Raw genomic sequence first — 25,589 nt, forward strand, 5'->3', positions numbered from 1 at the left:
CTGTGGCTAGAGATGTGGGAATTCACAGCCTATTTGCACCCTGTGAAGGGGCTGGAGCTATGAACTTAGATTCAGTGGGATCTTGCAGTAGGATTCTGTAGGCAATAAATCAATATACAACTTCTGATACCTCTTGTTATCAAATGAAAGAAGGAACATATGCTATATTACAGATATGTATATGCACCAAGGGAAAAAAAATGCAGTGTGTGTGAGATGTTGGAGCCTCACCAGCAGCAGTGTGCCAGCTTTGGGACCATGGCCTGTGGGCCAAATGAACACGGTGCCTGCAGTGATGGAGATCAGCTCTCAGATGTATGGGACACCCCAGTCCCTGCAGGAGGTGACAGTCAGGGCTTGGCTCTGTGCTCAGACCCACCGTGCTCCGACCCACCGTGCTCCCTGCCTCCTCCCAAGCCATCCTCTGAGCCAAGAGGAGATGCAGAGCCTGTGCCTGCGATGAACACAACAGCTGCACATGGGTAGCTAGCTGGCAAGGGAGGAAGGGCAAAGCAGTAAAGGTTTCAAGCAAGTGATGCTGTAAGGGAATCCAGGCAGAAGGACAAGCCTGTCTGAATTGGCTTGGAGAAAATCAGGTTTCCTATGCTTCTATTCACTGCAGCAGCAAGCCTTTGTGCTTCAGAGGATTTGGAAAGGACCCACGAGCAGCACAAGGAGCAGAATTTCCATGTAAAGATCACATGCCATGGAGATCATGCACAGCAGAAGCCTTTGCTGGTGCAGCATCTGAACAAAGGGAACATGAGCATAGTGATGTTTTTCTCCTCCTCCTGATGAGCCATTGCTGGGCCATTGCCAGCCTTTGGGCATCACCTGTCTGTGAGCTGCTCCAGCTTGTAGAGCAGCCTGAGCCATCCCTGGGAAGTGCAAGCACCAGGAGACACCTTGAATCACATGGATGGTGAGAGCTTGATTACAGCTCAGTGCTGGCAATGCAAACTGTGCAGTTTTACTCTGCATTTCCTCCACTAGAGGAAAGGGATGAGATACCCTCTTGATACCTCTTTATGGAATACAACTCTTCAGCACTTCTAACTGACGTTACTTATGCCATTGCTAGGAAACACTAACAAATAACTACCTTTTCATAGCAGCCAAACAGACGTATTCTTGTGGGAGGCAGATTCTTCTGAAGATGAAATACTTTCAGATGTAGTCTTTTGGCTTTCAAGAGATGGGATGGACAATGTCTCCTGGAGACAATAGAGTATCTGTGCATCTGGAATTTGGCTGTAACTTGAACTTTATTGCTGTACAATCTGGAGCAGAAGAGCTGACCTCTATTCCTACAAGCCCACGAATAAAGGAGGCAACAGCTTTCAGCCACTCAAAGGCAATGCTTTCAGTAGATATAGATTCAGATACCTTGGACATGTTTGCACTAGCCTATGAATTGCATAGAACTGTGCTGATGGGGGAAGCAGTTGGTTTCATAGTGACATCCTCAGGAGCCGGTGAGCAGCCAATGTAATTCAAATTGCTGTTAGCAAAAAGCATCATCATAAGCTTAGCTAACAATCAGAATGTGCATTTTTGACTTGTTCCTTGTCCTCAGTCTAGACAGATTGTTAAATGTCATTTTAAAAAGAATTATGTATTTCTAGTATTGCCTATGTGGCAACATGAATCAACCAGCTATAAATAAGGATGGAAATCAGAAACGTAATTCTAGCCACCAGAGGCAGAAGGTTTGGGAACAACCTCGCAACGTGATTAACGAAGCAAAAATCTCACTAGTTTGAAGACAGAAGTTGATAAATATAAACGAGCTGTGTGACACACTCGCATATGGAGCATCCTGGGAGTCTCCTTCTGATCCACTGCTGCTTTGTAATCAGTAAATAGAGTTTGTGCAATACATTCAGGGAAGCCAATTGTTCAGGCTTTTTTTAAGGAATTCTGCACAAGAATGTGTGAAAGGTGGTGTGGGAAGCAATGCTTATTTTAGCCCAGAGCTCCTGCAAAGAAAATTGGTTTGGGGGAATCAAGCAAATAGGCTTGGGGCAATTAATGATGCCCTGGGTAAAGATCACCATGTGGGATTCTGCTCTGTGTCTTTTTGAGCTGCTCACAACCAGCACATCTCATGAGAATTCTTGCTTTAAGTTTTGGCTGAGAATGGACAAAATGTGAATAATATGAGCTTTCTTAGGCATCCCTTGAAAATGTTTGTCTCTTAGCAATCCTCACATAACAGGTTTTGGCCAGAGAGTTAATCCCTAATAAGGATTTAAGGCTGCAAACTGAGTTGCTGCATCCCTACAAGAATGTTCTCCTCTTGGTGTCATTTGGCAGCACAGAGGTTTCTTTCTCAAAAATGCTACAATATCAAAGGATATAATAACAGTTTGGATTTGCTATCAAATTTTGTTAGGCTTTACCTTGCCTACAAACGCTCATAAGCTATAGACTGACTGCAGCCAGGAACACAACACATGAGGCTGCAGACCACTCCTCCAACCATACAGGCTCCCTCACAGCAGTGGCAATGCCAGGAGGAGGATATAGCAGCTCAGCTATCCGCAATCAAGCACAGTTGAGAGAGGCCATGTAACCATTTAAGTTTGCCAAGGCAGAGATAGAAGAAGAAACAAAGAGTACCATGGTCCCAGATATGGGCAGAGGATGGATGGCAGGAGAAAGGAAAGGTGAAGCAGGCAGGGTTTGAGTGTTAGGCTGAGGTCTAGAGGTGTGGTGTTGAGAATCCAATGAGAAAGTTAAATTGGGCATATAAAGTGTTAAAAATATGCCTTTCTTGCATGCAACTAAAACCCGATTGTTAACTCCGACGTGATCCAAGACCATTTTCCAATAAGTAAACTCAAGGCTTAGAAAATGCACATACACACAAAGCAGATGAAACTTAAAAGCATTTTTCCCAGCACAGAGGTTAGAAAAAAAAAAGTGACCTTTAAAGAAAGTTCTTTTGCAGCATAAATAGATAAATAAATAAATGATCTGCTGAGTTCATACAAAAAGCCCTACCTCCCAGGCAGTCTTCTGCCATGGCTTAGTACTTGTTTTAATCGTTGTTTCAGCATTAGAATTTTCTTCTTTTCAATGCTGAAATAAATGGCAGTCAAGGCCTAAAGTCTCCTCTTTTTTCCACCCTCCCCCCAACTGAGCACAGCCAGACACAGCGGCTGCTCCTGGCCCTCTCCCTACCATCACTTCAGTGCAGATAAAGTCTCAGCTCTCATTGGCTCCCAGGGAGGACCAGGGGAGAGGTGGAACATCTCTCTCTCTCCTCTCCCAAATGTCAACTCTAGAGATGAGAAAAGAGCATTAATTCTGTCCAGAAGTTATTTAAATTGGTAAAGAAATGTCTTTGCTAAATTGCTGAGAGCCCAGAGCTGTGCTACATGCTAAAGCATTGCAAAGGGAGAATTTATTTATTTCTTTCAGTGTTGTTGATTAACTCAGCTTGAGATGCTTGAGCTGCTGTAGGCAACTCCTGCACTGATGGTACCATCGTTAGAGAACAGCTGAGCAAACCACTGGGCCAAAGCAGAAGAAGAGGACACACAGCCCAGGTGAGTGGTTGAGCTGGGAATCATGTGTGTCACCTGGTGGGACAGCCCAGGGCAAACCTGGGTCATTTCTGGTGTGGTCCAAGGAATTTCAGCAGAGGAACTCCATACATTTGTAGGGGAAAGCATGGGTTCCAGATCCTGCCAGCGACTTCAGCCTGCGTATGCTTTACATATAATCATCCTCGGTGTGTGTTACAGGTTTTATTAACTTCAAAAGCTTTCTGATCTCCTTCAGTGATGCTTTAATTACTGATCTTCCATTTCCAACCATAAAAAGATTAAAACCAGTTTAAAGGAAGAGGCCTTTTATTCCTTACCATTCCTGCTCTCTGCCTTCACCGGGGTGATGTTTCTCCATCACTCAGAAGAACACACTCCCTGTGCCTGTGGCAGGGTGCTGGGTGCAGTAAATACAACTGAAGGGCTGTGCAGTTGGTCCTCTGACCTTTAGAGTTTCTAGCTGGAGGGAAAAAGAAACAACAAGAGAGCAGCTGGTGCAACGACTCTAGTTTTCAATTGCTCATTATGCAACAGGCAGGTACATGGATGCAGACTGGACCCTCCACGCTTGGTATGAAGGCCACTGCCACCCTCCTCTCCAACATCAAGGAGCAGAAAAAGGGCATCCCAGGGTGTGGAGCTCCTTGTTTGCTTCACTTGAAATGCAGAATCACTTCAGAGGGTTGGGTTTATCTTTGCATCTTCCTACAGTCCATATGTTCACCAGCCTTACGGAAGCTCTGCCTGCAAGGAACCACTCACTGCTGCCTGTGCTGGTTCCTGCCTCACTGACCAACCAAGCTGACCCTTAATTCTAGCTGTGCTGATTAAAGCCTGGGTATTAAATACAGAATCCAGCACCTTCCCAGCTTACTTCACAAGCCATAACTTGGAGAAGCGATGTGCTGACCCACCAGCTTTCCCAGACCTTGCCAGTGACTTGCCCACCACAACCAAAGGGCAACAGTTCCAACCATAAAATTGTGCAATGGGACTTTCAAATATGGGAGCCTCAATTTACACTGATATCCATGAGTGAGGTTCCCTGCTACTTTTAAGTCAGGCCCATGCTGCCTGCATAGGGAACTAAATGATGTTTTCTGTAATGGGATGTGGTTGCAGATGCTGGGGGCTCTTATGTCACACCTTAGAAATGAAGGGTTTCCTGCTGGAGGATCAGTGCACATTCATCACTCTTCCATCTTCCCTACTGAGGTTGGAAAGTAAAATACTCAGAGCAAGAGCTGCTTTTCTCAAGTGTGATTTCCACAGTGACTTGTCTGGGATGCAGAAATTTTCGCTCTGTTCTTTGGCTGCCAGAAGATCTCTTGACACGGAGTCACAACTCTCTCCTCTAGCTTTCACCCAGGTCCAACAACAACTGCAATAAAAGGAAAAACAAACAAGCTGAGAAGTGTTCTGAGCAGCCAGTGAACAAATGCAGGGGAAATATTTTTCACAGAAAGTCTAAGCAGTTTTGCAGTGCTCTTTTCAAGTGCATTTACTGAAATTTCCCCAGAGCCCTCCTAATGTAAGTACAGTTGGAAAGATCCTAACTAAGAGAAACAGCTCCTGCTGAGTGATAGTCCATAGCTTTATTAGCAGAGATCAAAGAGAATAAAACAATTACTGTAATTTCCAAGGAGCTCTTTTTCCAGGGGCAGAGGAGATGAAGGCTATGAAAATGGGTCTGTGTGTGCTTAAGTAATGGGTAGGCACTTCAGCTTTTAATTTTTTTATCTGGCAGAGGGAGTCACCTCCACGATAAAGTTCACTGCTTCTATTTGGGGATGTACTGATGCAAAGATGAAGTAACATTCTGGGCTTTTGCAGAGTGCCCCTGGTTTTAGAGCTGTGTGTATGGGAGCACTGTGTGACTCCATGGCTTTTATAATGGACCAAAGGATGCAGGATGTGGGATGCAGCTCCAAAACAGTGCTTGCTACCTTACAGCTTGGTGGGGACTGGGCCCTCACATGTCCCTGGGTTGGATCTGATTCAATATTGTGTTCATTTTTGGAGGCCTGAATGACAAATCCTCACGAATCAAACACTACCATTAGTGAATTTGCTGGGCAAGAGCTGTGGCTGACCCTTCAGCTGGGCAGTGCACAGAAGTTTCTCTTCAGCAAAACAACTGTCCTTTATCCTATTATATCTTAACATGTGATTTAGAGATGATTCATCCCTTTTATTTGAGCCTGGACTTTGCTATTATCTTGCATTTCAGCCAAATATTATTAGGAATGTTGATGTGTCTGCACAGGGACATTTTCTACAGAATTAATCTAAGAATTTTTAAAACAAATGAGCCCACATCACATGTTTCTTAGGAATGGCAACCAAAAAATGGCCTTAATTTGGTTTATCACAATGCATTTGGGAGGCAAATCGCAACAAACCAAATAAAGGTCTCCAACTCTGTCCACACGGAGGCTGAATGCAGTTCGACAAATCCACTTTAAGTTCAAGCCCTTAATTAGCACAGGTTAATTTGCCTGATTCTCCCATTTAAGCAAGCAATAGATTAAAAAAGTCAAAAAGAAGCACTCACGGGCACAGCTGGGCTCTCACTTCCACTTTCATCACTCGACCTGGTGCCTTCAGTCTCTAAGCAAAGCATGCAAGATGCTCAACCATGTCAGTATATTCTCTATTTACTGTAAAAGGCACCAATTCTTTGATAAGATGGAAGAGAATGCGATAATCAAGAAGAGAGTAAACTCATTGCAATGTTCTTTCACTATAATTTCATGGAAGTGCTGGCAGTTCCCTGAATGTCATTTGTTATAGGACAATCAAGATTAAAAAAGAAGAGTTTGTCTGAGGGATGGTTAGTAAGGAAATATGGGTGTCTGTTATCAGCAACCAAAGGTCTTGAAATCACATTTGCTGCATCTTTTTAAGAACGAAAGCTTGTTTGTTCATTTTATTCACAATTAATTTCCATTAAATTTTAATTTCCCTCATATTCCTATTTATTGAGCCATTCTTGTGTAGTTTTTGGAGGGGCCAGGAGTCTCTCTCAACCATTTTCAGACGGAACATTCATTATTTAGCTGAAGGAACCGAGTGACCAAGCCTCCCCATCACACCATGCCACACCACACCATACAGGCATGCAGCTGGGAGAGGATCCATGCTGAACTCCGGCGCCACAGGGACAGGCACTGCCTTGGAAAGCAGAAGGGGAAATGAGAGTGATTGTAGGACAGTCTCCAGGGCACAATCACAGGATAAATAGGCTTTGTTTATGTAGATGGCTTTCTAAAAGTCAAACCATTGATAATGGGGGATCTTAATATCATGCTGTTGTCTGGGAGAACCACAGCCGACTCACTGGGGACTGTTCTTGGAGGGTGTACAGCACGCTGTGTTTACACAAATACTCCAGCAGTCAAGATCAGAAGCAGTTTTGGACTCAGTCCTAGGAAAGGAGCCAGGTATGATAACTAAGATATATTCAGGGGGAATATGTAAGGCCAGGGAATTACAGTGGTGGGGCTTGGTGTCAGGCTGTCTCACATTGGGAGCGCAGCCCATGTCTGTAAATCCCACAGCAGCACACTGGCCTCCCCAGAGCATCCAAGGCTTGGGTTCAATTTCTCTGCCACCCAAAGCAGCTTCCCAAGCAGCCAAGCCAGCTTGAGACAGAGCCAGGTGTTGTCAGCAGAGAGATAGAAGCAAACAGCATCCTTCTGGGTTAGGTCATGGATGCGTGACTTGTTGTTTGAAAAAAAGAGAGACCTTGAGCTGTGCTGAACCCAATGTACTCATCTTTAATTTTCACTTTCCCAGCAGAGATACACCCACATTTCTCCAAAGAATTATTGTCAGTTTGGTCCAGGCATTTGTTGAATAACTTCACTTCTCATTGCCTCTGCTTTAGAGTGTCTGAGAGAATAAGCCAATTTTTTTTATTGTTTACTCTTTCCTAAGGGAATATTATATTATTAATTTTTTTGTCATATTTGGAAGTTACAGAAAATGTTCACCATCTACTGCCTTCGGGGCTTCTAGAACCAATGTTTTATCACCCAAAACAATGTGCCAGGAAGTCGACTGCTGAGCTGGTGTCTGCTGGAGAACAGGGAGCAGAAACAGTGTTGGCAATTTAGGGGACCGATCAGGCAATAAGAATAATAATAGGATGATATTAAGAACAAATGATTCATGAGAAAAGAAATAAGCTGATGCTGCTAAGTAAATATTTACCAACGACTAATAGCTTTGCAGGAGATCTGTTAGTGTCACATTTGCTAATAGTAAGATGAGAGTAATATATACCATGCATATTACTCAAACATACAAATTAGATTAAGTTTCCTCCTAAGACGAGGATATTACTTTTCCATTTTCCTTCTAGTTTATGAAGATTTACCCAATGGCTGATACTGGAAGGATCTCAGAACAGAACCATACTCCACAGCATCCGTGTCACTGTGAAATTTCATACTAAATAGCTGCTAGCAAATGAAGTGTGTCCTGAAGTAACTCTTAGCTCCTCAAAAGCAAACCTGGTTGTAGACTTTCCTACGTATTAAAGACAATCACGTTCAGATCCTTCTTTATGTTCACATTCTGGATTCTAATTTCTAATTCCCCATTACTCATTCCTCTGCCTAGGCCTGGTTTTCGGAAATGTTTGAGGGTTTCATTACCTACACTGGTAAATGTTAATTTAGATATATATTCTTTTTCTTAGAAAAGGAGCATGAGCAGTTAAGAGCTCACAGAACTAAACTGCTTTGGTTAGCCTGAGTCCTGGATTGTGGAAAAAGCACCATCCACAGCATGAAGCTGTGAGTTGGAAGGTCCTAAAGGACCTTAAAGGTCATCTAGTCCAACTCCCCCACAACGAAGAAGGAAAATGTCCTGTTATGAAGCATGCAATCAGAGTTTCTGTCAGTATCATTTCTTTGACCTACTGAACTAAACTAGTGTACACCAGTCAGCTGTGGCTCATGACAATACTCAGGGTGTCACACAGGTGAGACAAACTTGCCCTCATTCTTGTGTCTTACCAATGTTTTAATCAAACCTGCTGACACAGAGATCCCAACCTTCTGACAAGACTCCCATTCCCTGTGCTATAATGAAACTGCTTTGACTAATGCTGTCCCCATCAAGATGGATATGAGGAAGTGCAAACTCTCCAAGCTGGTGGAAAATAAAAACAAAACCAGCGTTGTCCTGGCACAGATAGCTGTCCTTCAAACAGCCCACCCGCTGCAAGGCTCTCATCAAACACAGGCTGCCTCCAAGATATCAGGCTGGGAAATGAAGCTTTAAATGGGGTTTTCAACCATGCTGGAATGGCTCCATTTACGCTTCATTTCGTTGGTAAAATAACTGCTTTTAGATAGCAGTGCTAATACTGCTACAAATAATTAACGTTATCTGAAACCATCATATTACAGGAGGGGGTGATTAGGTTCAAATCAGCAGAGACACGTCAAATTTCAGCAATATGACACGGTACAAAAACAATGTCTATATTCTTAGATAACCTTTGGTCTCGGTCTTTCGCTAAACATCAGTGCTCCCGAGGCTAGCACATGTTTATTTCTAGAGCTGAAATGTAATGTTTTGCCCATATGTTGATGCTAAAACAAAAATTTCCCTTCTGAACTCTCTAATCTTTTTATTCGTGTGTTCTGTTGCTCTCAGGCAGGGATTGTGAGTACCAGACGCTGCCTTATGTAAAATAATTGACTGTATTTTCTCTCTTCTGAACTAATTCACCACATTTTCTCCCTATCTATCATCTAGACGAATGCACTATGCTCTCTATCCATCACCCTGCTCTGGTACTCATCACTGGGGTATGCAGCCAGCAGATAAAAAGTATAATGATGCTATATTAAATAAAGAAAATCGATGTTCTACTTGCAGTCAAACTGAGTCAAATTGTGACAAGTGGGTTGCCATGAGGAGAATTAGGCCCTGTCTCAAGCAGTGGGCTTTTCTGAAGCAGTGCTCTCAGCTCCCAGTATTTGTAGGCCTTGTCTTGCAATGCTGAGAAGGCATCTCCTGTCCTGCCTCAGCTCCAAAAGTCCTCACCAGTGCCTAGGACTTCTCATCCTGGTCAGCGTATATGTGGAAATCCATCTGCTCAAGATGACTCAAGAAACTGGAGCATTTAAACAGCAGCAAATGTGACAAGATGATGTAAACTGAAGAGGATTTGTGAATGCCTGTCTGAGTCACAGGATCCTTGGCTGCAGCATTTCATGTATGTAAAACATTGAACTACTTAGGATCCTTGGTGTGAACTGCGATGCAATGGTAGCACCAATAGAAACAGCAGGATCGGGGTCTGGCACCCAGCAAGCAGTGAAAGCCACCTTTCATTGCTCTGTAGACAATTCAGCACAAGACAGTCCATTGAAAAAACAAAAAGGGAGACTGAATTTTCAAGCCAGTTTGTCCTCAGAACGGGCAGCTCAGGTCAATGCCCCTTTAATGTACCATATGAACTTCAATGTACTACCAGTCCATCTCAGCTATGGTGTATTTTTTTCCCCTCCTCATTGCAGAATACTGAATTACAGTTAAATGCTTGATGGTATTTCCTGACTGTGTGACTGATTGCTTGCCTTTGTGCATGGCTGGTTATTTGTCAGCAGTGAGCACTTCAAAGCCCATCAAGCCAGTCCAATTGCCCAGGGAAGCAGCTCAGCTTTCTTTGCCCACCCCACTACATTAGTTGAGAGGGAGCAAACACCTTCTGGCACTTCTCAACAGAGATATGAAAGCAATGGTACTGCTTTTATGCAATCGAATCACATCTCCCTGCCAACCATTGCATCCAGATTTTCTCTCCACAGGAACTGGGACAGAGCTGGGAGGGGATCCACATCTCCCTCCTGAAGCACAGATGCAGCTGGTGCTGGGTGCTAGGAGCAAAAAGCTCATTCCCAAGACAAAGGATGCAAGTGTAGACAGAACAATATCTCTGCTGCCTCCCTAAAACCTCCAAATCAAGGCTTTGCAATTCAGAATTTGTTGGCCCCCCATTCTTCTTTGCCTCAGTAGCAGTTTCCTCTCAGTTCTTTTATCTGCCCAGGCAAAGCAACACATGCAGCTTTGCAACAGCTCAGATTTTAGTAGCAAATTATGTCTAGGCCAGGAAAACAGTCTATAGCAGATCTCTTGATAACTGGCAAACTAAAGGGTTGTAATGTGCCCTCCATTCTTAGCAAGGTTCCCTGGCATTGTATGTGAGAACAAAACTCCTTCTTCCATGAAAATACACGGCAAAAGATGGAGGTGTGCTCTTGGTCTTGCTTCTGATTTCTCTGCTGATATGACTGCATTAAATTAGCACCTACATTTATTTACTTCAAGAAAGAGACCACGATATAGCCCCCATGTGCTGAGATTCTGTTACACTTAGAACAAGAAAGGAAGTCCGGTTCTTCTCTTCCACAGTTTCCCTGCCTTCAAGGTGTGGATATTTGCAGAACAGATGCTGAGAAGCAGCCTCCAAAGCATCTTCATCACTTGAAAATCAGACTTTCAGAATACTACATAATGTATTGGTCCCTGTTTGGAGAGATGTTACAGTGGAAGTGGGTCACATTTTCAAGCTCTTCTGAATGCCTTTGCAAAACGAAGGAAAGGATTCAGACCAGCTTCCTTTGGAAAAGTTATTTCTTCCATGCTGCAGACAAGAAATGAACTTCTCTGCTATTGGGTTGCAAGAGAACTCTCCCTTCTGCATTTACAAGAACTGTACTCCTCTCACACTAATTTAATAAATAAAACAACAACAAGAAGACAGGGGAAAGCAACAGCAGCAGCCACAAAACCTCAGGGAGCACCTGCCTCAAACAGGAGCATCCACTGTGAGAAACTATTTCCCTTTGAAAGGATTCTAGCCAAGAGAAATCTTAATCTATTGAACATCAAAATATTTGAGCTGGAAAACATTTCTGTTCTTCTCTCCCAGTATGTTTTGTCATCTTGTGCTCTGGAAACATCTTGGATAACTGTCAATAATTTATACGTTACAGTAGCATACTAAATCACTTTGCTGTTGGAAGAGCTTTGAGCCACAGGGTCCCTGGGCCTGCCCTGGATGATGATGGGAACACCTGAATCTGCCAGGTGTCAATAGGTTTTGCTTTTCTTTCTTGCAGTGATGTGATATGCAATCTATTAGGACAAGATGTGTCTGTGAACACCTGAAAGCAGGCTTAGACTGACAGAAAACAAGCAAATAAGAAACAAAACCAAAACAACAATAACCTAGCCTGACAAACAAACAAAAACAACACCCTCTCCAATTCCATCTGTTCCTTGAAGCAATGTTCATTTGGGATAACAATAAAACTTCTCACTGAAGTAACGCTTGCAGTGGATCAGGAAGAGTTTACTTTGTGTGTGGGTACACACAGTGTTTCTATATTGTTGAAGATTAAAACCTAGCAGTTACATCAACTCACACAGCCCAGTCTGCTGCCAGTTTCCAGCCTCAAACACATCCCATTGCAGCCCTAATGGGCAGTTCTTCAGAAGTGCCCGGGTGATACTGAACAGGCTATGATCAAGAACCACTAATAAAAGCTCCCTTGAAACCTCCAGAGAAAAATACTTTGTCATCTCAGCTGGAAAAGGAGACTGAATTCCAACACTGCTGGATAGCAGGGAAGCTCTGCTGTGGCTGTGCTGCCAGCTCATGGATGCACACTGTGTTTTTCAGATTCGAGCTCACTGTCAGTAGCAACCAACAAGAGCACAAGGTCTTGTAGGAAGAATGGCTGTGGACTTTCAGAGCATTCATCTACTACTTTATGCAGCCGAGGCACAGTCCAGGCATCCCTCTCGTGGACTCAAGGATCCCACTGGCCTGGGTAGGCTGCAGAGCACATGTTTTTTCCTTCTCAATTTTCTATATCAAAAAGACATTCAAGGAGAGAGCCCAAGGACGAGAGCGCCCTCTGTTGTCTCTGCTCTCTCCAGCATCCTCCCATTACACTGAACCCTCTCCTTCCCCTCCTGCTTAACGATGGCAAAACCCCTTAAAATCCAATTAAACAAATTAAAGCTGCCTGTTGTGTCTCCAGGTGAGAATTACAACGTGGGGATACCTCAGCAGACGGATTTCACAGCACCTGACCGGATCACATCAACTGCCTTATAAAGCGAGCATTTAGGGTTGGAGTGATATAACAGCGTGTCTGGAAACGGATCTTTTAAGGTCTCTTATAATCTAAGCCATTCTATGATGCTAAGAGTGGGGAACAAGACCCCTCCCCATTGGGGTAATGAAGGGCGGGCCGTTCTTTCGTCACAGCCTCGGGTTTCCCTTCGCAGTAGGGGGACCCTTCTCCTCATTGGCTGCTGTCGTTGCTATTGCAACGAGAGGACGCGGCGCATTGTAGACATGGCCGCTATGGAGGAAGCTCAGGGAAGCCCCGGCGGCCCGGTACCCGCTCGGGTACCGCTGACTAAAGAGCCGGCACCTCAAACAGTGCCCGCTACTCAGCTGCCTATGAAGGTTCACGAGGCGGCGCTGAAGACGGGGCCTGATTCCTCCAGCGGCCTTGCCACGGCCGGCTTCCGCACTGCCAAGTATCTGCCCCCCGAATGGCACCAGACTAATTATAACTTGTTCCACAAGGCCCTGTCCAGCTGTGAGGAGTCCGGGAATAATAGAGATGAATCTAAAGAGCTGTCTGAGAGCACAGCAGCTGCTACAGAGCGAGCACAAAAAGATTCCACTGCTGCCCTAGGCCTGAGGCTGCAGAACATCCACTACTGGAAGTCTGAGCTTCAGAAGGAGATTGAGGATCTGGATGCAGAGACCAACCTGCTGGCAGCTCAGAAGTTGAGGCTGGAAAGGGCACTCGATGCTACCGAGGTGCCTTATGCCATCGCAACAGATAACCTGCAGTGCCGGGAGAGGAGGCAGCCCCCAGACCTGGTCTGTGATGAGGTGGAGAGGGAGCTGCTGAAGGTGAGCACAACGCTGAGGGTGTTGGTGGCCCTTGTGCAGTGCTGACCTGATCTCTGAGCTACTTGGTTAGTAGGAGCCACACTTAGCACATGAAGGTGCCCTCTAGCAATTAACAAAGGTCTGTTCTCACTCCTGGGCAACCTGGATTCAAACCTAAATTGAGGAAGAACTATTTAAAATCCTTCCATTGTTTAAAAAGATGTTAAAATTCACATGAGTGCACCCAAAGAACACCAGACCCCTTCCCTCAGACCAAACCCAAGCAAATTCAAAAGCTTAGGTTTCCACTTTGAGGCTCAGCATCTTATTCTGGCACTAAACTGCTTGAAGTCTCCTCATCAGTACAGGCTATGCTTTAAAAATGCAATGCCCCATGAGCAGCCTACTCGGGACCAGAGAAATGCTGCTTGCCTATTTTCCATGCTCCATTGAGAAGTCTCTGCTTCTTACCTGTATTACAGTCTAATGCTGTAGTTGTGCCAAGGTGGTGATCTAACATCAAACTTACTGCGTCTCAGCACAAGCCATCACATTAATTGTACTGCGGAGCAGCAGCATGGCTCACTCCAAGCAGTACAATGTAGTTTTGTGATAGCTTTATGAGATGACAGCTCCAGACACGCTGGGAGGCACAGACAGATGGTATTTCTGACAGCACGACTTCAACAAACCTTGTGCTCTCCTGAAGTTTGCTTGATCCTTTCCTCCCCTAGAGAGCTCTACTCCAGCTGACACTTTGTTATCTGTCACCAAAATCCAGCACAGCGCGTAGATTGCCTTCAAACTGATGTAATTATTCTGATTGCTTATGGTACAGAGAGCAGATCCTGGGTCATTTTTCATTCTTGAATGATACATTTCCTACTGTCCCATAAATAAATGGATGATCATTTATTGGCCTGCAGCTTCCATTATACTGTGGAAGTATATTCATGATGAGTTACTGATTAACGCAGTTGATTAATGTTTGTTGCTAGAAAAAATACTTAAGAGAATTACAGAGCTGATGAGGTGATAGTACCTGATAATATTTTAGAGAGGAATAACACTCAGTGGTGATCAATATTTAGAAGCTGTTCTAGTCAAAAATAGAAAAATGAGAGAATTAGTATATGGAATATTTTAGCAGCGTACTCATCTGCTTTGTGAATTGTAGTTACAAGATTCACATAATGAAAAAAGAAATTATTTTCACCAGCTGCTGCTATTTTAGAGAAATGTATGAAATGTAAGAACAACCCCTCTAAAAATCCAACTTTCTGCAAGGATTTCTCTCCTGCATTTATTTCCTCCTGATCTCTCTGCCAGAGAATAGTTTGTTCATTGCTAAGAAGTCCATCTGCTGCTGCTAATTCTTCACCTGAAATTGTGATTCTCTGCTTGCGATGGCAAAGCGTCCACAGCCAAGTGGGATGTCATCAAAAAAGAATGATGTGAGTTCAGCTGAGGCGTGTGTACCAGCAGCAGATGGACCCTTGAGAAATGAAGATTTTGTTGCCATGCCAATGACCTTTGCAGTACAGAACGAAGAGGAGTATATAATATGAGAGGAAACCCTTCCCATTTTCACAGAGGGATAGATTTTATGACACAAACATTTGCAAAGAGATTTTTTAAGCGTGCCCTCAGTGGCTTTGCCAGCCCTATAAGCTGCAGCTGGACTCTGTACCTCTTTCACTGCAGAAAAAAAAGAAAACAGCACCTTTTATTTCTTACTGCCTTCAGAACTGAATTCTTGACACTTTGAGCTGCTCTTCCATGAATTCTGACTGTTCACTGTGCAGATTTCAGAGTTAATGATCCACTTCACCAGTAACTCCGCATTCATTTGCTTACTTAGAGAAGCTATGCAAGTTTATTACTAAAGTACTCACGTATTTTTATGAATCTTGCTTTCTTGTCCAGCCACTTTCTAATCTTAACTTAATAAACGGTAACTCACAGGAGATCAGGAGTCATTCATTCTCTTACATGCAAAAATGAGAAATGTTTTCCCTAGAGTCAGCTGTGTGAGGAAACAGACATTCTTTTCCTTCCACAAGGAATTTTAACTACAGATTTAATTTATATTCTAGCTCATTTTCCTTGATTTGAAGTTTCCCCTCTTTTACTAGCAGCTCAGTCTTGTATTGACTTCACTGGACAGCATCTTCACTGTGTTTCTCCCAGCTCCTGTGGATAGGTGCATGGGGAATCTGCATGCTCAGGGGGTGAACATGTCTGGACAAAGCATTGCCTTTCATATGGTCTTAGAAAAAGCTTTGCACAGATCATGGGTTTCATTGCTGCTTTCACCTTACCGCAGCAATGAGATTCCCAGAGCATCCTGCTGAGATATCCACCTTCCAGCAGCCCCTTGGCAGGTGACATTTAATGAGGGAACACCAAATGTACATACACAAGCAGTTTTGAATCCCTATATTTAATTATACTTCCACTATCTGTTGAGCAGGAATCACTTCAGATGACTCACAAATAAAACAGAAGTATCTTTGCTGAAAGTTTTCTATAACCAGATAAATTTTTCAGTTTTTCCTATTTCTTTACAGGAATTTTGGTTCTAGCTCATCTCTCCTATTTGTTCTGCAGGATAGAGTCCTATTTAGATTACCTACTGTGATACATGCCCCAATTAAATAGCAGCTGCTGGAATGAGGGATTAAGGTATTTAAGTGAAAGCTCCTCACATGCATAATAAAATCATCTGTTACTCAGAACTTCATAGACTCTACTTAGCAGCATATTAATCTTTCCTTAATATAGTTCTGGTTAAGAAGAATCTGAAGGACACAATCCTTTTCCCTGTATAGAGTAATCTGTAGTGACTAAAAAGATGACAACACCTCAAGTGAAATAGTTATTTCTTTGAGCTGCTGCAATGGAAGTAGCAGAATTCAGTAAAAGCAATACATGCATCCGTTTTCCATGAGGTTTTTGCTTCCATAGCCCATATGACATCTCCTCTGATTCCCCTTTGCATCAGTTTAATGGTGGTTTAGTATTTTTATGTGCACACAATACTGAAAATGTACTCTCTAACACAGGACTTGCCACATAGTGGTACACTGCCAATAAATCATGCTTCAGCTCCATATATTCTGTGTTTCAAGGTTACTCCTGCATATCCAGTGTCCAAATTCATTAAGTGAGTGCCAGATATGACTGTGTTCTAAGCAGATGTAGTTACATTTGTCATTTTATTTTAAACTCAAGGACTGTATTTGACTCTGAATGTTGATTTGTTATCCATTTACTTGAACGATGAAATCAGCCCCAGTATTCCCCGGTGCTGAAGACAAAGGCAGTAGCCAAGATCCTGTCAGCTACATGAAATGAAAAAAAGTGGATAAAGGATACAGTTGTGTGTATGATTGCCAAACGCAATAACGGGGCAAGGAAATCAACAGAAACCCCTTTCCAAACAGCACTGTCTGTTGCTTTGCCAAACAAACCAGCATGCAGTAGGACAGTCCTCCACATAGACAACTGTAAAAGCAGAGAGCTTTGTTTCAATGTCTTCAGGCAGCGAGTTCTCAGTTGACTCTGGCAGACCTGATGTTTATGCAGAGCTGACCTGTGGCCTTCCTCCCATGAGCTAGTCACAGCTACACTTGTCAACTGGCCGGGTTGCTCTGTGATGCTGGCAGCACAGCCAGGCCTGCGTGACCTGCATCAATAGATCTCCACCTTCAGCACAGCGCCACGGCTTCTCCCAGCCATGCAAAGCGACTTTACAACTGCTTTAAAAGCTAGGAGAAATCCCTGATTAGATAATCATTGAAAACCCATCATCATCTACACCTGCTTATTCACTCTAAGTAGTCTTAGGTCACCATTAACTATGAGAACAGTACCTTCAGTTTTAAATACCATATTTGAGTGCATATCTCCTCAAAAGGAAATCTACTTTTAAATTCCATTTTAGCTCATTCAACAAGGGACTTCTTTATTTTGAGGCTATTTCACTTTTTCCATGTGAGAGACCGTAATCACTAAAGGAAAGTTTTTCTCATTTAAGACCATGCATATTACTCACAGGAATATGATCACCTCTTTATTTACATGGAGACTGACTGCCCAACACAAACAATATCAATTACTATAAGAGTAATTTCAAGTGCTAGCTCTTTGTAACACTTTAAAATCCTTCTGATTATTTTTTGACAGCTCAGCCATTGTAATAGCTCCTTTTTGCAGAAAGCAAGTCTCAGTGTTCTCAGTTTAGAAACTGATGCCTTCAGTTATGCGTTTATTTTAATTGTGCTCTTTCAGACCCTTAGAAATAATGTTTTCTCCCCAGTCTCAACTGTCCTTTTCTGTTTAGGATAAAATGATCTTTCTTATGCTCCCCATTGTTTTCCTGTGATGGAGAAACTGACACTGCAGGGATGTATGCACTCATTTATTAGTCAAGAGCACTATGAGGATCAACATACACCAGCAATGTCCTGGCTATAAGTCATTAGGCAGTATATACTCCCTTAATTGTCATTGGATGATTATCATTAACTCGCAATAGCTACATTAATTAGAAGCTCATCTTATCAAAAAAAGCTCTTTAAGATATCCAGTCCTCAGACATTAAGTGCATTTATATACTAAAAAAGGCATCTGTTGGTCCAGCCTCTATGCAATGCATAACTACCAGTTCAGTAAAGTACTTCAAAGAGCACTCATGGTTAACCCCTAAAGCAACATCACTGCCATCAAAGACAAGCACCAGGTACTTCTTGTTCTGCGAGAAAATATTACAAATGACAGTCTCTTTTGTTCTGATAATGTCTATGCTGCAACAAACATCCCTGCTAAAAGCAGCACAAGCTGTAAGTTCAGACTTTGGATCTGTTCTCAAGGTGACACAGAGCTTTGTAGCTGTGAGCAGTCACCTCTTGTAGCTGAAGGAACTTAACCCCTCCAACAGTGCTACATAGCTCAGGTAATCCTGTAGCCCTTGATGCTACCCCTCATCAGAGGGGAAAGCAATTGGTCTAATAAGAGTCAATCCATAGGCACGTGCCACCAGGTTTATCTTGGGCTGGCTTTCCTCTACCTGCCAAAGTAGACAGTAACTACTTAAACCACAGAACAGCAACTTCTATTTTCAGTTCATGCAGAGCATTCAAAGGAAGGAGGCCAACAAAAGATTACCATACTGCCACTCCTTTCTGTTAAGTAGCTACTTATCACCATAGTTCAGACAAATAGTATTTTTGGAGATCTGCAGGAAGCTGCTGCCTCACACATTTCCAAGATAAGTGCTTGCTGCAGAGCAAGGCAATGTGTTCTGGAGATGTCTGCAGGTCTGTGCAGATTCTGGCTGCCAGTGTCCTGCTACATCACATGCACACAAGGCAGCAGTCCCTGGCAGCTGAATTTATGCTGCCTCTGTCCTGCCCAGCTCCAAAGTGACAGCCTGGTTTTGTGCAAGGCAGTGACTCTGGACTCGTGCTGAGCATAGTGCTGCTGCCCTATCCATTCCCTATTTCAAGGCTGTGCAGGTAACTCAAGCATTGTTTAATCTAACAGAACATATGCTTTCTCATAGAATTCACATGTAATGTGAAAATAACAAAACCCCAGGCTTTAGAAGTATTTCAATTATTACTGCCTTTGTAGACTTAAAGCTGAGTTACTCAGTATTTGCTAACTCCAGAGAGGATCTTGTCTTCTAATAATATGGCAAGAGTGGGTAGTGAGTGGGAGACTTAAGTATATACATCCACAACCATTGAAACTAAATTGCTCTGCAGGATGGTACATACTGCACTGAATACTATAGAAGTCTTAATGTTTTTACCTAGGAAGCTGAGCTTATCAGAAATGTCCAGGAGCTTTTGAAGAGAACTTTGATGCAAGCCACTAACCAGATGCGGTAAGAAAGCTCTTGCAATGCCTCAATCATTATTAATATAGTCAAATAAGCCTGAAAAGATGAACTCAGTGATGATAGTTAAGGATTATCAGCTAAAGTAAGGTACAGTAAGAGCCATACCCTTTCATCATTTCCAGTATGTGTATTCACTTGCCTAATTTTCCAACACTAAATGTAAATATAACAAAATATTATCCAGATACCACTGTGTTGTTACAGTATGTGATGTATTTGTACTGTATGATCTTTTACAATAATTTATCTGATCAAAGGGCCTTTTCAAGATGAGTTTCTTGCCACCAGATGTCAGCGTGAACTTGCAATATAGATCTGAACTCTGCCTTCCATATCAGTACAAGCATTCATTGCACTTCAAAAGGAATATTTGCCTTTAATTTATATAAAATCCTTTGGAAAGAAGGTATTATCCAAATCTTCGGGTTAAATCCATATGATGGAGTCAATTGCTGGAAACCTTGATATTGAACCAATTATTTTTTAAATTAAGTGAAACTTAATCTGTTCTACTAGATAAAATGAGTTTATTTTTTTCTAAATAAGAAATTTAGAAAAAACAGAACAATTTCAGTTGCTCTGTTACACCAATTACAATCTCACAGTCATCTGTTGAGTTCAGGCTTTGCTTTTTATGATTGTCTCAAGGCTGTTTTAGTTCTATCGTTGGCCAGCAGGATCTTTTTAATTCTTTAGGTAAGAGTGACATCTGGTGTCTACAGCTGATAAAGACACGCTGTCTTTTGTACTCTGAAGTAATTCTGATTAATTAGTAGCAACGTGACTCCAAAATTAACAACAACGTATTGGTTCCCAACCTGAATGGCATTCCTCCTGTATTTCCCAAGGAGGAATTACACTGTTTAAGTGCTACAGTCCAGCAAGGAGAGCTCACAGGATAACACAGGGTCACTTTCTGGAGGTCTTAAAGTCAAATTCAACATGCTAGGACAAAAAGGAGTTAAGTCTCCTGGAAGTCCTGCTTGATGTCATGGGAAGAGTATTCTCTTGTTGTAACCACTACCTGAAGCTGCTATTGGAAAAAAAAAATCCCTGTTTTAGGATCGTGGTATAAAATCCAAAGTCAAAACCTTTGCCACAGACTACAGAAACCCTGAGCCTTCACTGGGCACAGAACAGCACTGAATGCCTAGGGAAGCTGTTAGTGCATCAACTAGCAGGTGGCTGGGGAAAAGGTTTGGTTAGACAAGTCTACCTTCACATTTTACTTGACAGGTAAAGGATCAGAGCCTAGCTTCATTAATGTTTGTGTTAGCTTTGAGTTATATCATTTTCCACTAACCATGTACAACAACGATGAGCTTTTCAGATTAAATCGAGACCACAAAGAAATCTGTGAAATGGACTGGTCAGACAAAGTTGAAACATACAACATTGATGATAAATGTGGAAGATACAAGAACCAGAGCACCAACATCCAGTTCCATCCTGGCTCAGTGAAGTTTGAAGAGAGGTGAGCAGTTATCATCACCCCCCACAGTAATGCTGCTCAGATACAATACATCCTTTGCATCACTATAATGATCCCCTGAATTAATGGTATTATTCCTGTTTCTTTGGATGTGTGACATCAGACCTTCAAAAAAACAGCTATTTCAGTAGTAATGGTAGTGCTACAATCTCAACATGCCACCTCACTGATAACAAAGTAGGTTTATTATATGCAAACTAGTTTTGTTGAAGCTTTTCTCAGAAATAATCACTTTTATACTTCTAAAATCTGAGCTAACTCCTGTTGAGATTTATTTTTGAACACCAACAGACAATGCCATTCTTTTGGAAAGCTTCCTGCACACAAAGTAGCACAATACAACTACTTGAAGTAAATCTTGTATGCTTCCCCTCCCTTTCAGATAACTTGTATATAACACAGCATCTGTAAACCAATGGAAAGCACAGCAATAACAGCAGAGCAGCAACGACCCAATGCATGAATGAAAAAGGGAGAAAAGCTGCTTACCTTTAGAAGGCTTCAGACAGGCAGAAAGGAATCTCTAGCTAGATACCTTTACCTCCACTGCCAACCCTTAAGTGAGGTCTGGGGAGGGGAGGATCCTGGCTCCCCACCTTCCAGTCACTCAGGTGTATTGCTTGCACCTGAGCTCCCCTGGGCTGGCCCTGCCTTCCCACCAGGTGTTCAATCACTGTTTCGAGTCATGACTTTGCATTTCTGCTACAGTGTCCTAAGTACTGCAGTGTCTTCTGCTTGCCATGTCAAAGTATAAGCAGAGATCATGTTGTCTTTGTTTTGAAATGTACCGAGACTGCAATGCATGCATATATTCATGTGTTTATTTGGTGGTGACTTAACTGCTTGTGCTTGCAATTACTGTGCACAAGATTGCTGGCGATTTTTTTTGTCACATATTCCCTCAGAAGCAATGAAGTGAATGAGAGTTCATTAATTTTATAAAGGATTCTTAATCTTTCTTGTTGGTAAGTCTGGACAGCATACAACATAGGAAACACAAGGAGAGGTATCCAGTGCTTTTGCAGGGGGAGAAGCAACTTCAGATTGCATTCCTAAATGCAACCTAAACAAAGAACAAGCTTCCAACCCCTACAGTTCTGTGACTGTTTATTTGCTATTCCCTTCTTCCAGTGCATCAACACCAGAGACATGGGCCAAGTTCAGTCATGACAACATCTATAGGGCAGAACGAGAAAGACTGGCTTCAGTTAATCTTCGCACTTTGATTGATAATATTCTTCATGATGTATCTGAGGACCTGAGGATGCAGTGTGCTGCTGTTAATGAGGCTTTTCACAAACATTGTTTGGAGCTGGATGATACAAAACAGAAACTAGAGCATCATTTGAAACAAGTAAGCATCATTTTTGAATGCTGGCAATAGGCATGACAGCATTGTTCTGAGTAGGTCACGGTGGGCTTATCCTCTAGGAAAAACTTCTTAGTTCATGTCAGGTATAAAACACTGTTGTGTCAACTTAGGATCTGATAAGAATCTTCAGTGCTGGATTATCGCTCCAGTTCAGCTTGTACTGCTGTCTGCAGTGTTTCTTCTGTAGCATCTTCACTAAGCTGTTCCTGCCAAATGGAAAGAGTATCTTTGGCCTCTGCATCCTCTCCAATACGGAGCAGCTCCTACTTCTGTGTTAGGCTGCTGGGTAGCGTAGAAAGAATAAGTCATTTCTTAGTACTGGTGGATAATGGCAGCTGCCAGACTATATTCTGCTTGTGTGTCAGTGGTCATGAAGGAGAAGGGATTCAGAATTTCCTGTCCTTTTCTATTTCTTTCACTAGAAATCTATACATTTCCAAGCTGTTCAGCAGTTCTTAATTTCACTCAAAATAACTTGATTTTTTTTTTTTTGGATAATTTACAGTAAAAAATTTACCATTAAAAGCAGTTTAAGGAGGTGGGATGTGTTGTCAGGAAAGCTTTTAAACAGGCTACAGATTATTTTCTGCCTCTTTTTAGATCGGAGTTCAGATTCAGATAATGTGTTGGTTTGGTCTTAATCTTAAAACAATTTTTCTTGGGTATCTTTTTCAGACCCTTAGGGAAATAGGAGATCAAGAAGCTAACATTGTTGCTCTCAAACAAGCCATCAGAGACAAAGAAGGCCCCATGAAAGTGGCTCAAACGAGACTGTATGACAGGTCTTTTAGACCCAATGTCGAGCTCTGCAGAGATGATGCACAATTCAGGTAAAAACTGCTCAATAAGTCTTACAAGGTTTTCATTCTATCCAAGGCTGGTGTAAAATAGCATTTGCACTTTGTTTTGGAAACGTGTGGTCTTTCTCTATTATTATTAGGTTTGATTCTGATATATCAGAAATAATTCAGTTGTCTGAAATCACTGCAAGGAAGACATTATTTTAATCTAATGTGTTGGCAAACAGAAAATCTATGCACATCGGTCTGCCATTTGACTTTAGGCATTTTTTTTCTTTGAACTGTGTGGTTTCTTTATGATTTAGAAGTTCATATATAGATATCTATGTGCGTATATGTATATGTATATATATATAAATATATATATATTTGACAACTTGAGAATAATTTGCAACCCTTTTGCTGTTAGCAAAAGTTCACCACAAGGTGGACTATGTGCTGAAAGAAATATGTTTCTAGTGCTGAGAATGTAAATGGGCTGCGCACATCCATAGCCTGAGACATGTCCTTAGTACTCATGAGAATTGGGCTGGTGGCATTTGATTTTCAGTAATAATCCATTTTAGAACTGGAGGTCAATAAATCCTTTCAAATTAAAGGTCTGAACATCACATTTGTCACTTTTGATCTCATTATAAGCCTTGTAATTGATTCTTCTCCTTCACATGTTTCTGCCCTTAGGAGAAGTGGGGGATCAGCTTTTGCAGGCTTGCAGTGTACTTGTAGCAAAGATGCCTGCCATTCAAAGCTGTTCTTTACATAGGAAGGAAGTAGTTTCAGTTAATCTGAATGCTTTATGCCATTGCCTGCGCACTCATTTAAGTCCTGATTCAGCAAATAATTCTTGTGCCTCTCAGTGTGTAAATTGCTTTTAATGCAACTTAAGGAACATGCAGGCCCTTTGCTGAACTGGCATGTCTTTAATTGCCATTCTTTCACTGTTTATAATTACTCAGTTCCCATAGCATGCAGGAATTTTGTTTTCCAGGAAGTAAATGTGCACAGACAGAGAGTGCAGAAAGCATCTAACCACTGACACCCAGAGGAAGGGATGTGCTTTTTAAAAATGGCTTGCTGCTGTTCTGCCACCTCTTTAAAAGGTCATATGCATTTAATGATTGCTTCCTGATCTCTGGTACAAGCATCATCCTGAATACTTGAGCTTTGTGCCAGTGAACAGGTGTCAAAAGCCAGGCTTAAGGAAAAGCAGATTTAGTTGAACTGGTGACTCATCCAACAAGTTTTGTCTTATATTCCTTGAAACAAGTGTCCTACACAAAGGGATACTTGTGAAGTGAGGATGGATAGTTCATCTGTGGTGGCAAAAGGCATTCTTAGTACTATCTAAATAAAGGGAAACTCGAATACAAAAGCTATGAAAGCAATTTCTGTTTTTCACTAAGTGCACAGAACATCCAATGGGACCAACCTTTCTGAGTCCATAGCCCATTGACTCCAGCATTTACCAGGTCCTTTTCAAAGTGCTGGGATCGATACCTCCTGCCCTTGTTGTTGAGTGTTATGCTTCTATAGCTATTGATTTTTGTTCCTGTTACAGTTCGTGTGTCCTTAGTAACACACACAAGTTTCTGCTCATTTTTATACGACTTTTGTAATTCTGTTCAGGTTGATCAACGAAGTTGAAGTAATAACAGAATCCATTGAATCGCTGAAGAAAAAACTGCAGGAAGCTGAACAGTCTCTGAGGAACCTGGAAGACACACGGATGAATTTAGAAAAAGACATAGCTGTGAAAACAAACAGTATTTTTATAGACAGGCAAAAGTGTTTGGCCCATCGCACACGTTACCCAACTGTTCTGAAACTAGCAGGTTACCGGCCGTAATCTCTGTACTAACTGGGCACAGTATAGAAGAAAAGTGTCACCAAGCATCTTTCATATGAAATGCATGAATACTGTTACACACAGATGTACTGTGTTGGTGGTTTTCTTGTATTTGGATTAAAATGCATTAGTACCTGATGGCTGGCTTGGAGTCTTCCCTTTACAAATTCAGTCTGAGTGCAGGCATATATGGTCAGCTAAAATGCAGCTTAAAGGCAATCCCTTACATCTGATGCTATATCACATCTGCATAACCTGCACGGTATGGTGTTCAACCTAAGAAGCAAATATGTGGAGTTATTATGATATACACAGATGTGAACCCGTAAGATTTATAGCTTTCTAGCATTTTACAGCTGCATTAAATAAGAGCAATAAAGGTGCGTGCCTGATAGAAGGTCCCACGATCAGCGAGGAAATAGAGGATGGACCTTTACACTCTTCAAACACCATTAGTTAACAAAAAAGTTTGCACAGGTTAGATGGCAATCTGACTATTGGCAGAGACACTCCCAGCCCATCACACCTGCGTATCTAACCTTAAAATGAGATCAAGGATCTTTAACTTTCAAGTCAATTCCATTTGATTTTTTTTTTCAGGGGAGGAAAAAGAAAAGCCTAAACAGAGCCTGAATAGCAGTTGTGCCTTCCAGCTTCAGCAGTTGGATGTTTAA

General features: G+C 42.2%; 1 protein-coding gene and 1 long non-coding RNA gene across 2 annotated transcripts; one reads left to right on the forward strand and one right to left on the reverse strand.

Annotated features, from left to right (window-relative positions):
- Positions 1-3,842: 3,842 nt before the first annotated feature.
- On the reverse strand, positions 3,843-12,798 carry LOC107320793 (uncharacterized). Its single transcript, XR_001558370.3, has 3 exons — positions 12,650-12,798; positions 4,701-4,935; positions 3,843-4,014 (listed from the first exon to the last, which is right to left on the reverse strand). It is a non-coding gene; the product is annotated as an uncharacterized LOC107320793 (long non-coding RNA).
- Positions 12,799-12,912: 114 nt separating this feature from the next.
- Positions 12,913-25,053, forward strand: TEKT4 (tektin 4). The gene is made up of 6 exons (XM_015877013.2): positions 12,913-13,518; positions 19,320-19,390; positions 20,736-20,879; positions 22,029-22,251; positions 22,945-23,099; positions 24,696-25,053. Exons 1-6 carry the CDS (start codon positions 12,946-12,948, stop codon positions 24,913-24,915), a joined length of 1,386 nt encoding a protein of 461 aa, XP_015732499.1. The 5' UTR covers positions 12,913-12,945; the 3' UTR covers positions 24,916-25,053.
- The last annotated feature ends 536 nt before the right edge of the window (positions 25,054-25,589 follow it).

Source organism: Coturnix japonica, chromosome 13 (genome assembly GCF_054131305.1).
Source record: "Coturnix japonica strain WE chromosome 13, WE-NBRP24, whole genome shotgun sequence".
In the NCBI taxonomy this organism is placed as follows: domain Eukaryota; kingdom Metazoa; phylum Chordata; class Aves; order Galliformes; family Phasianidae; genus Coturnix; species Coturnix japonica.

Coding starts and splice junctions, on each gene's coding strand:
- TEKT4 (XM_015877013.2), top strand. CDS start 12,946: ATGGCCGCTATGGAGGAAGCTCAGGGAAGCCCCGGCGGCCCGGTACCC. Junction 19,391..20,735: donor CAAGCCACTAACCAGATGCG/GTAAGAAAGCTC, acceptor TGAGCTTTTCAG/ATTAAATCGAGACCACAAAG. Junction 20,880..22,028: donor TCAGTGAAGTTTGAAGAGAG/GTGAGCAGTTAT, acceptor CCCTTCTTCCAG/TGCATCAACACCAGAGACAT.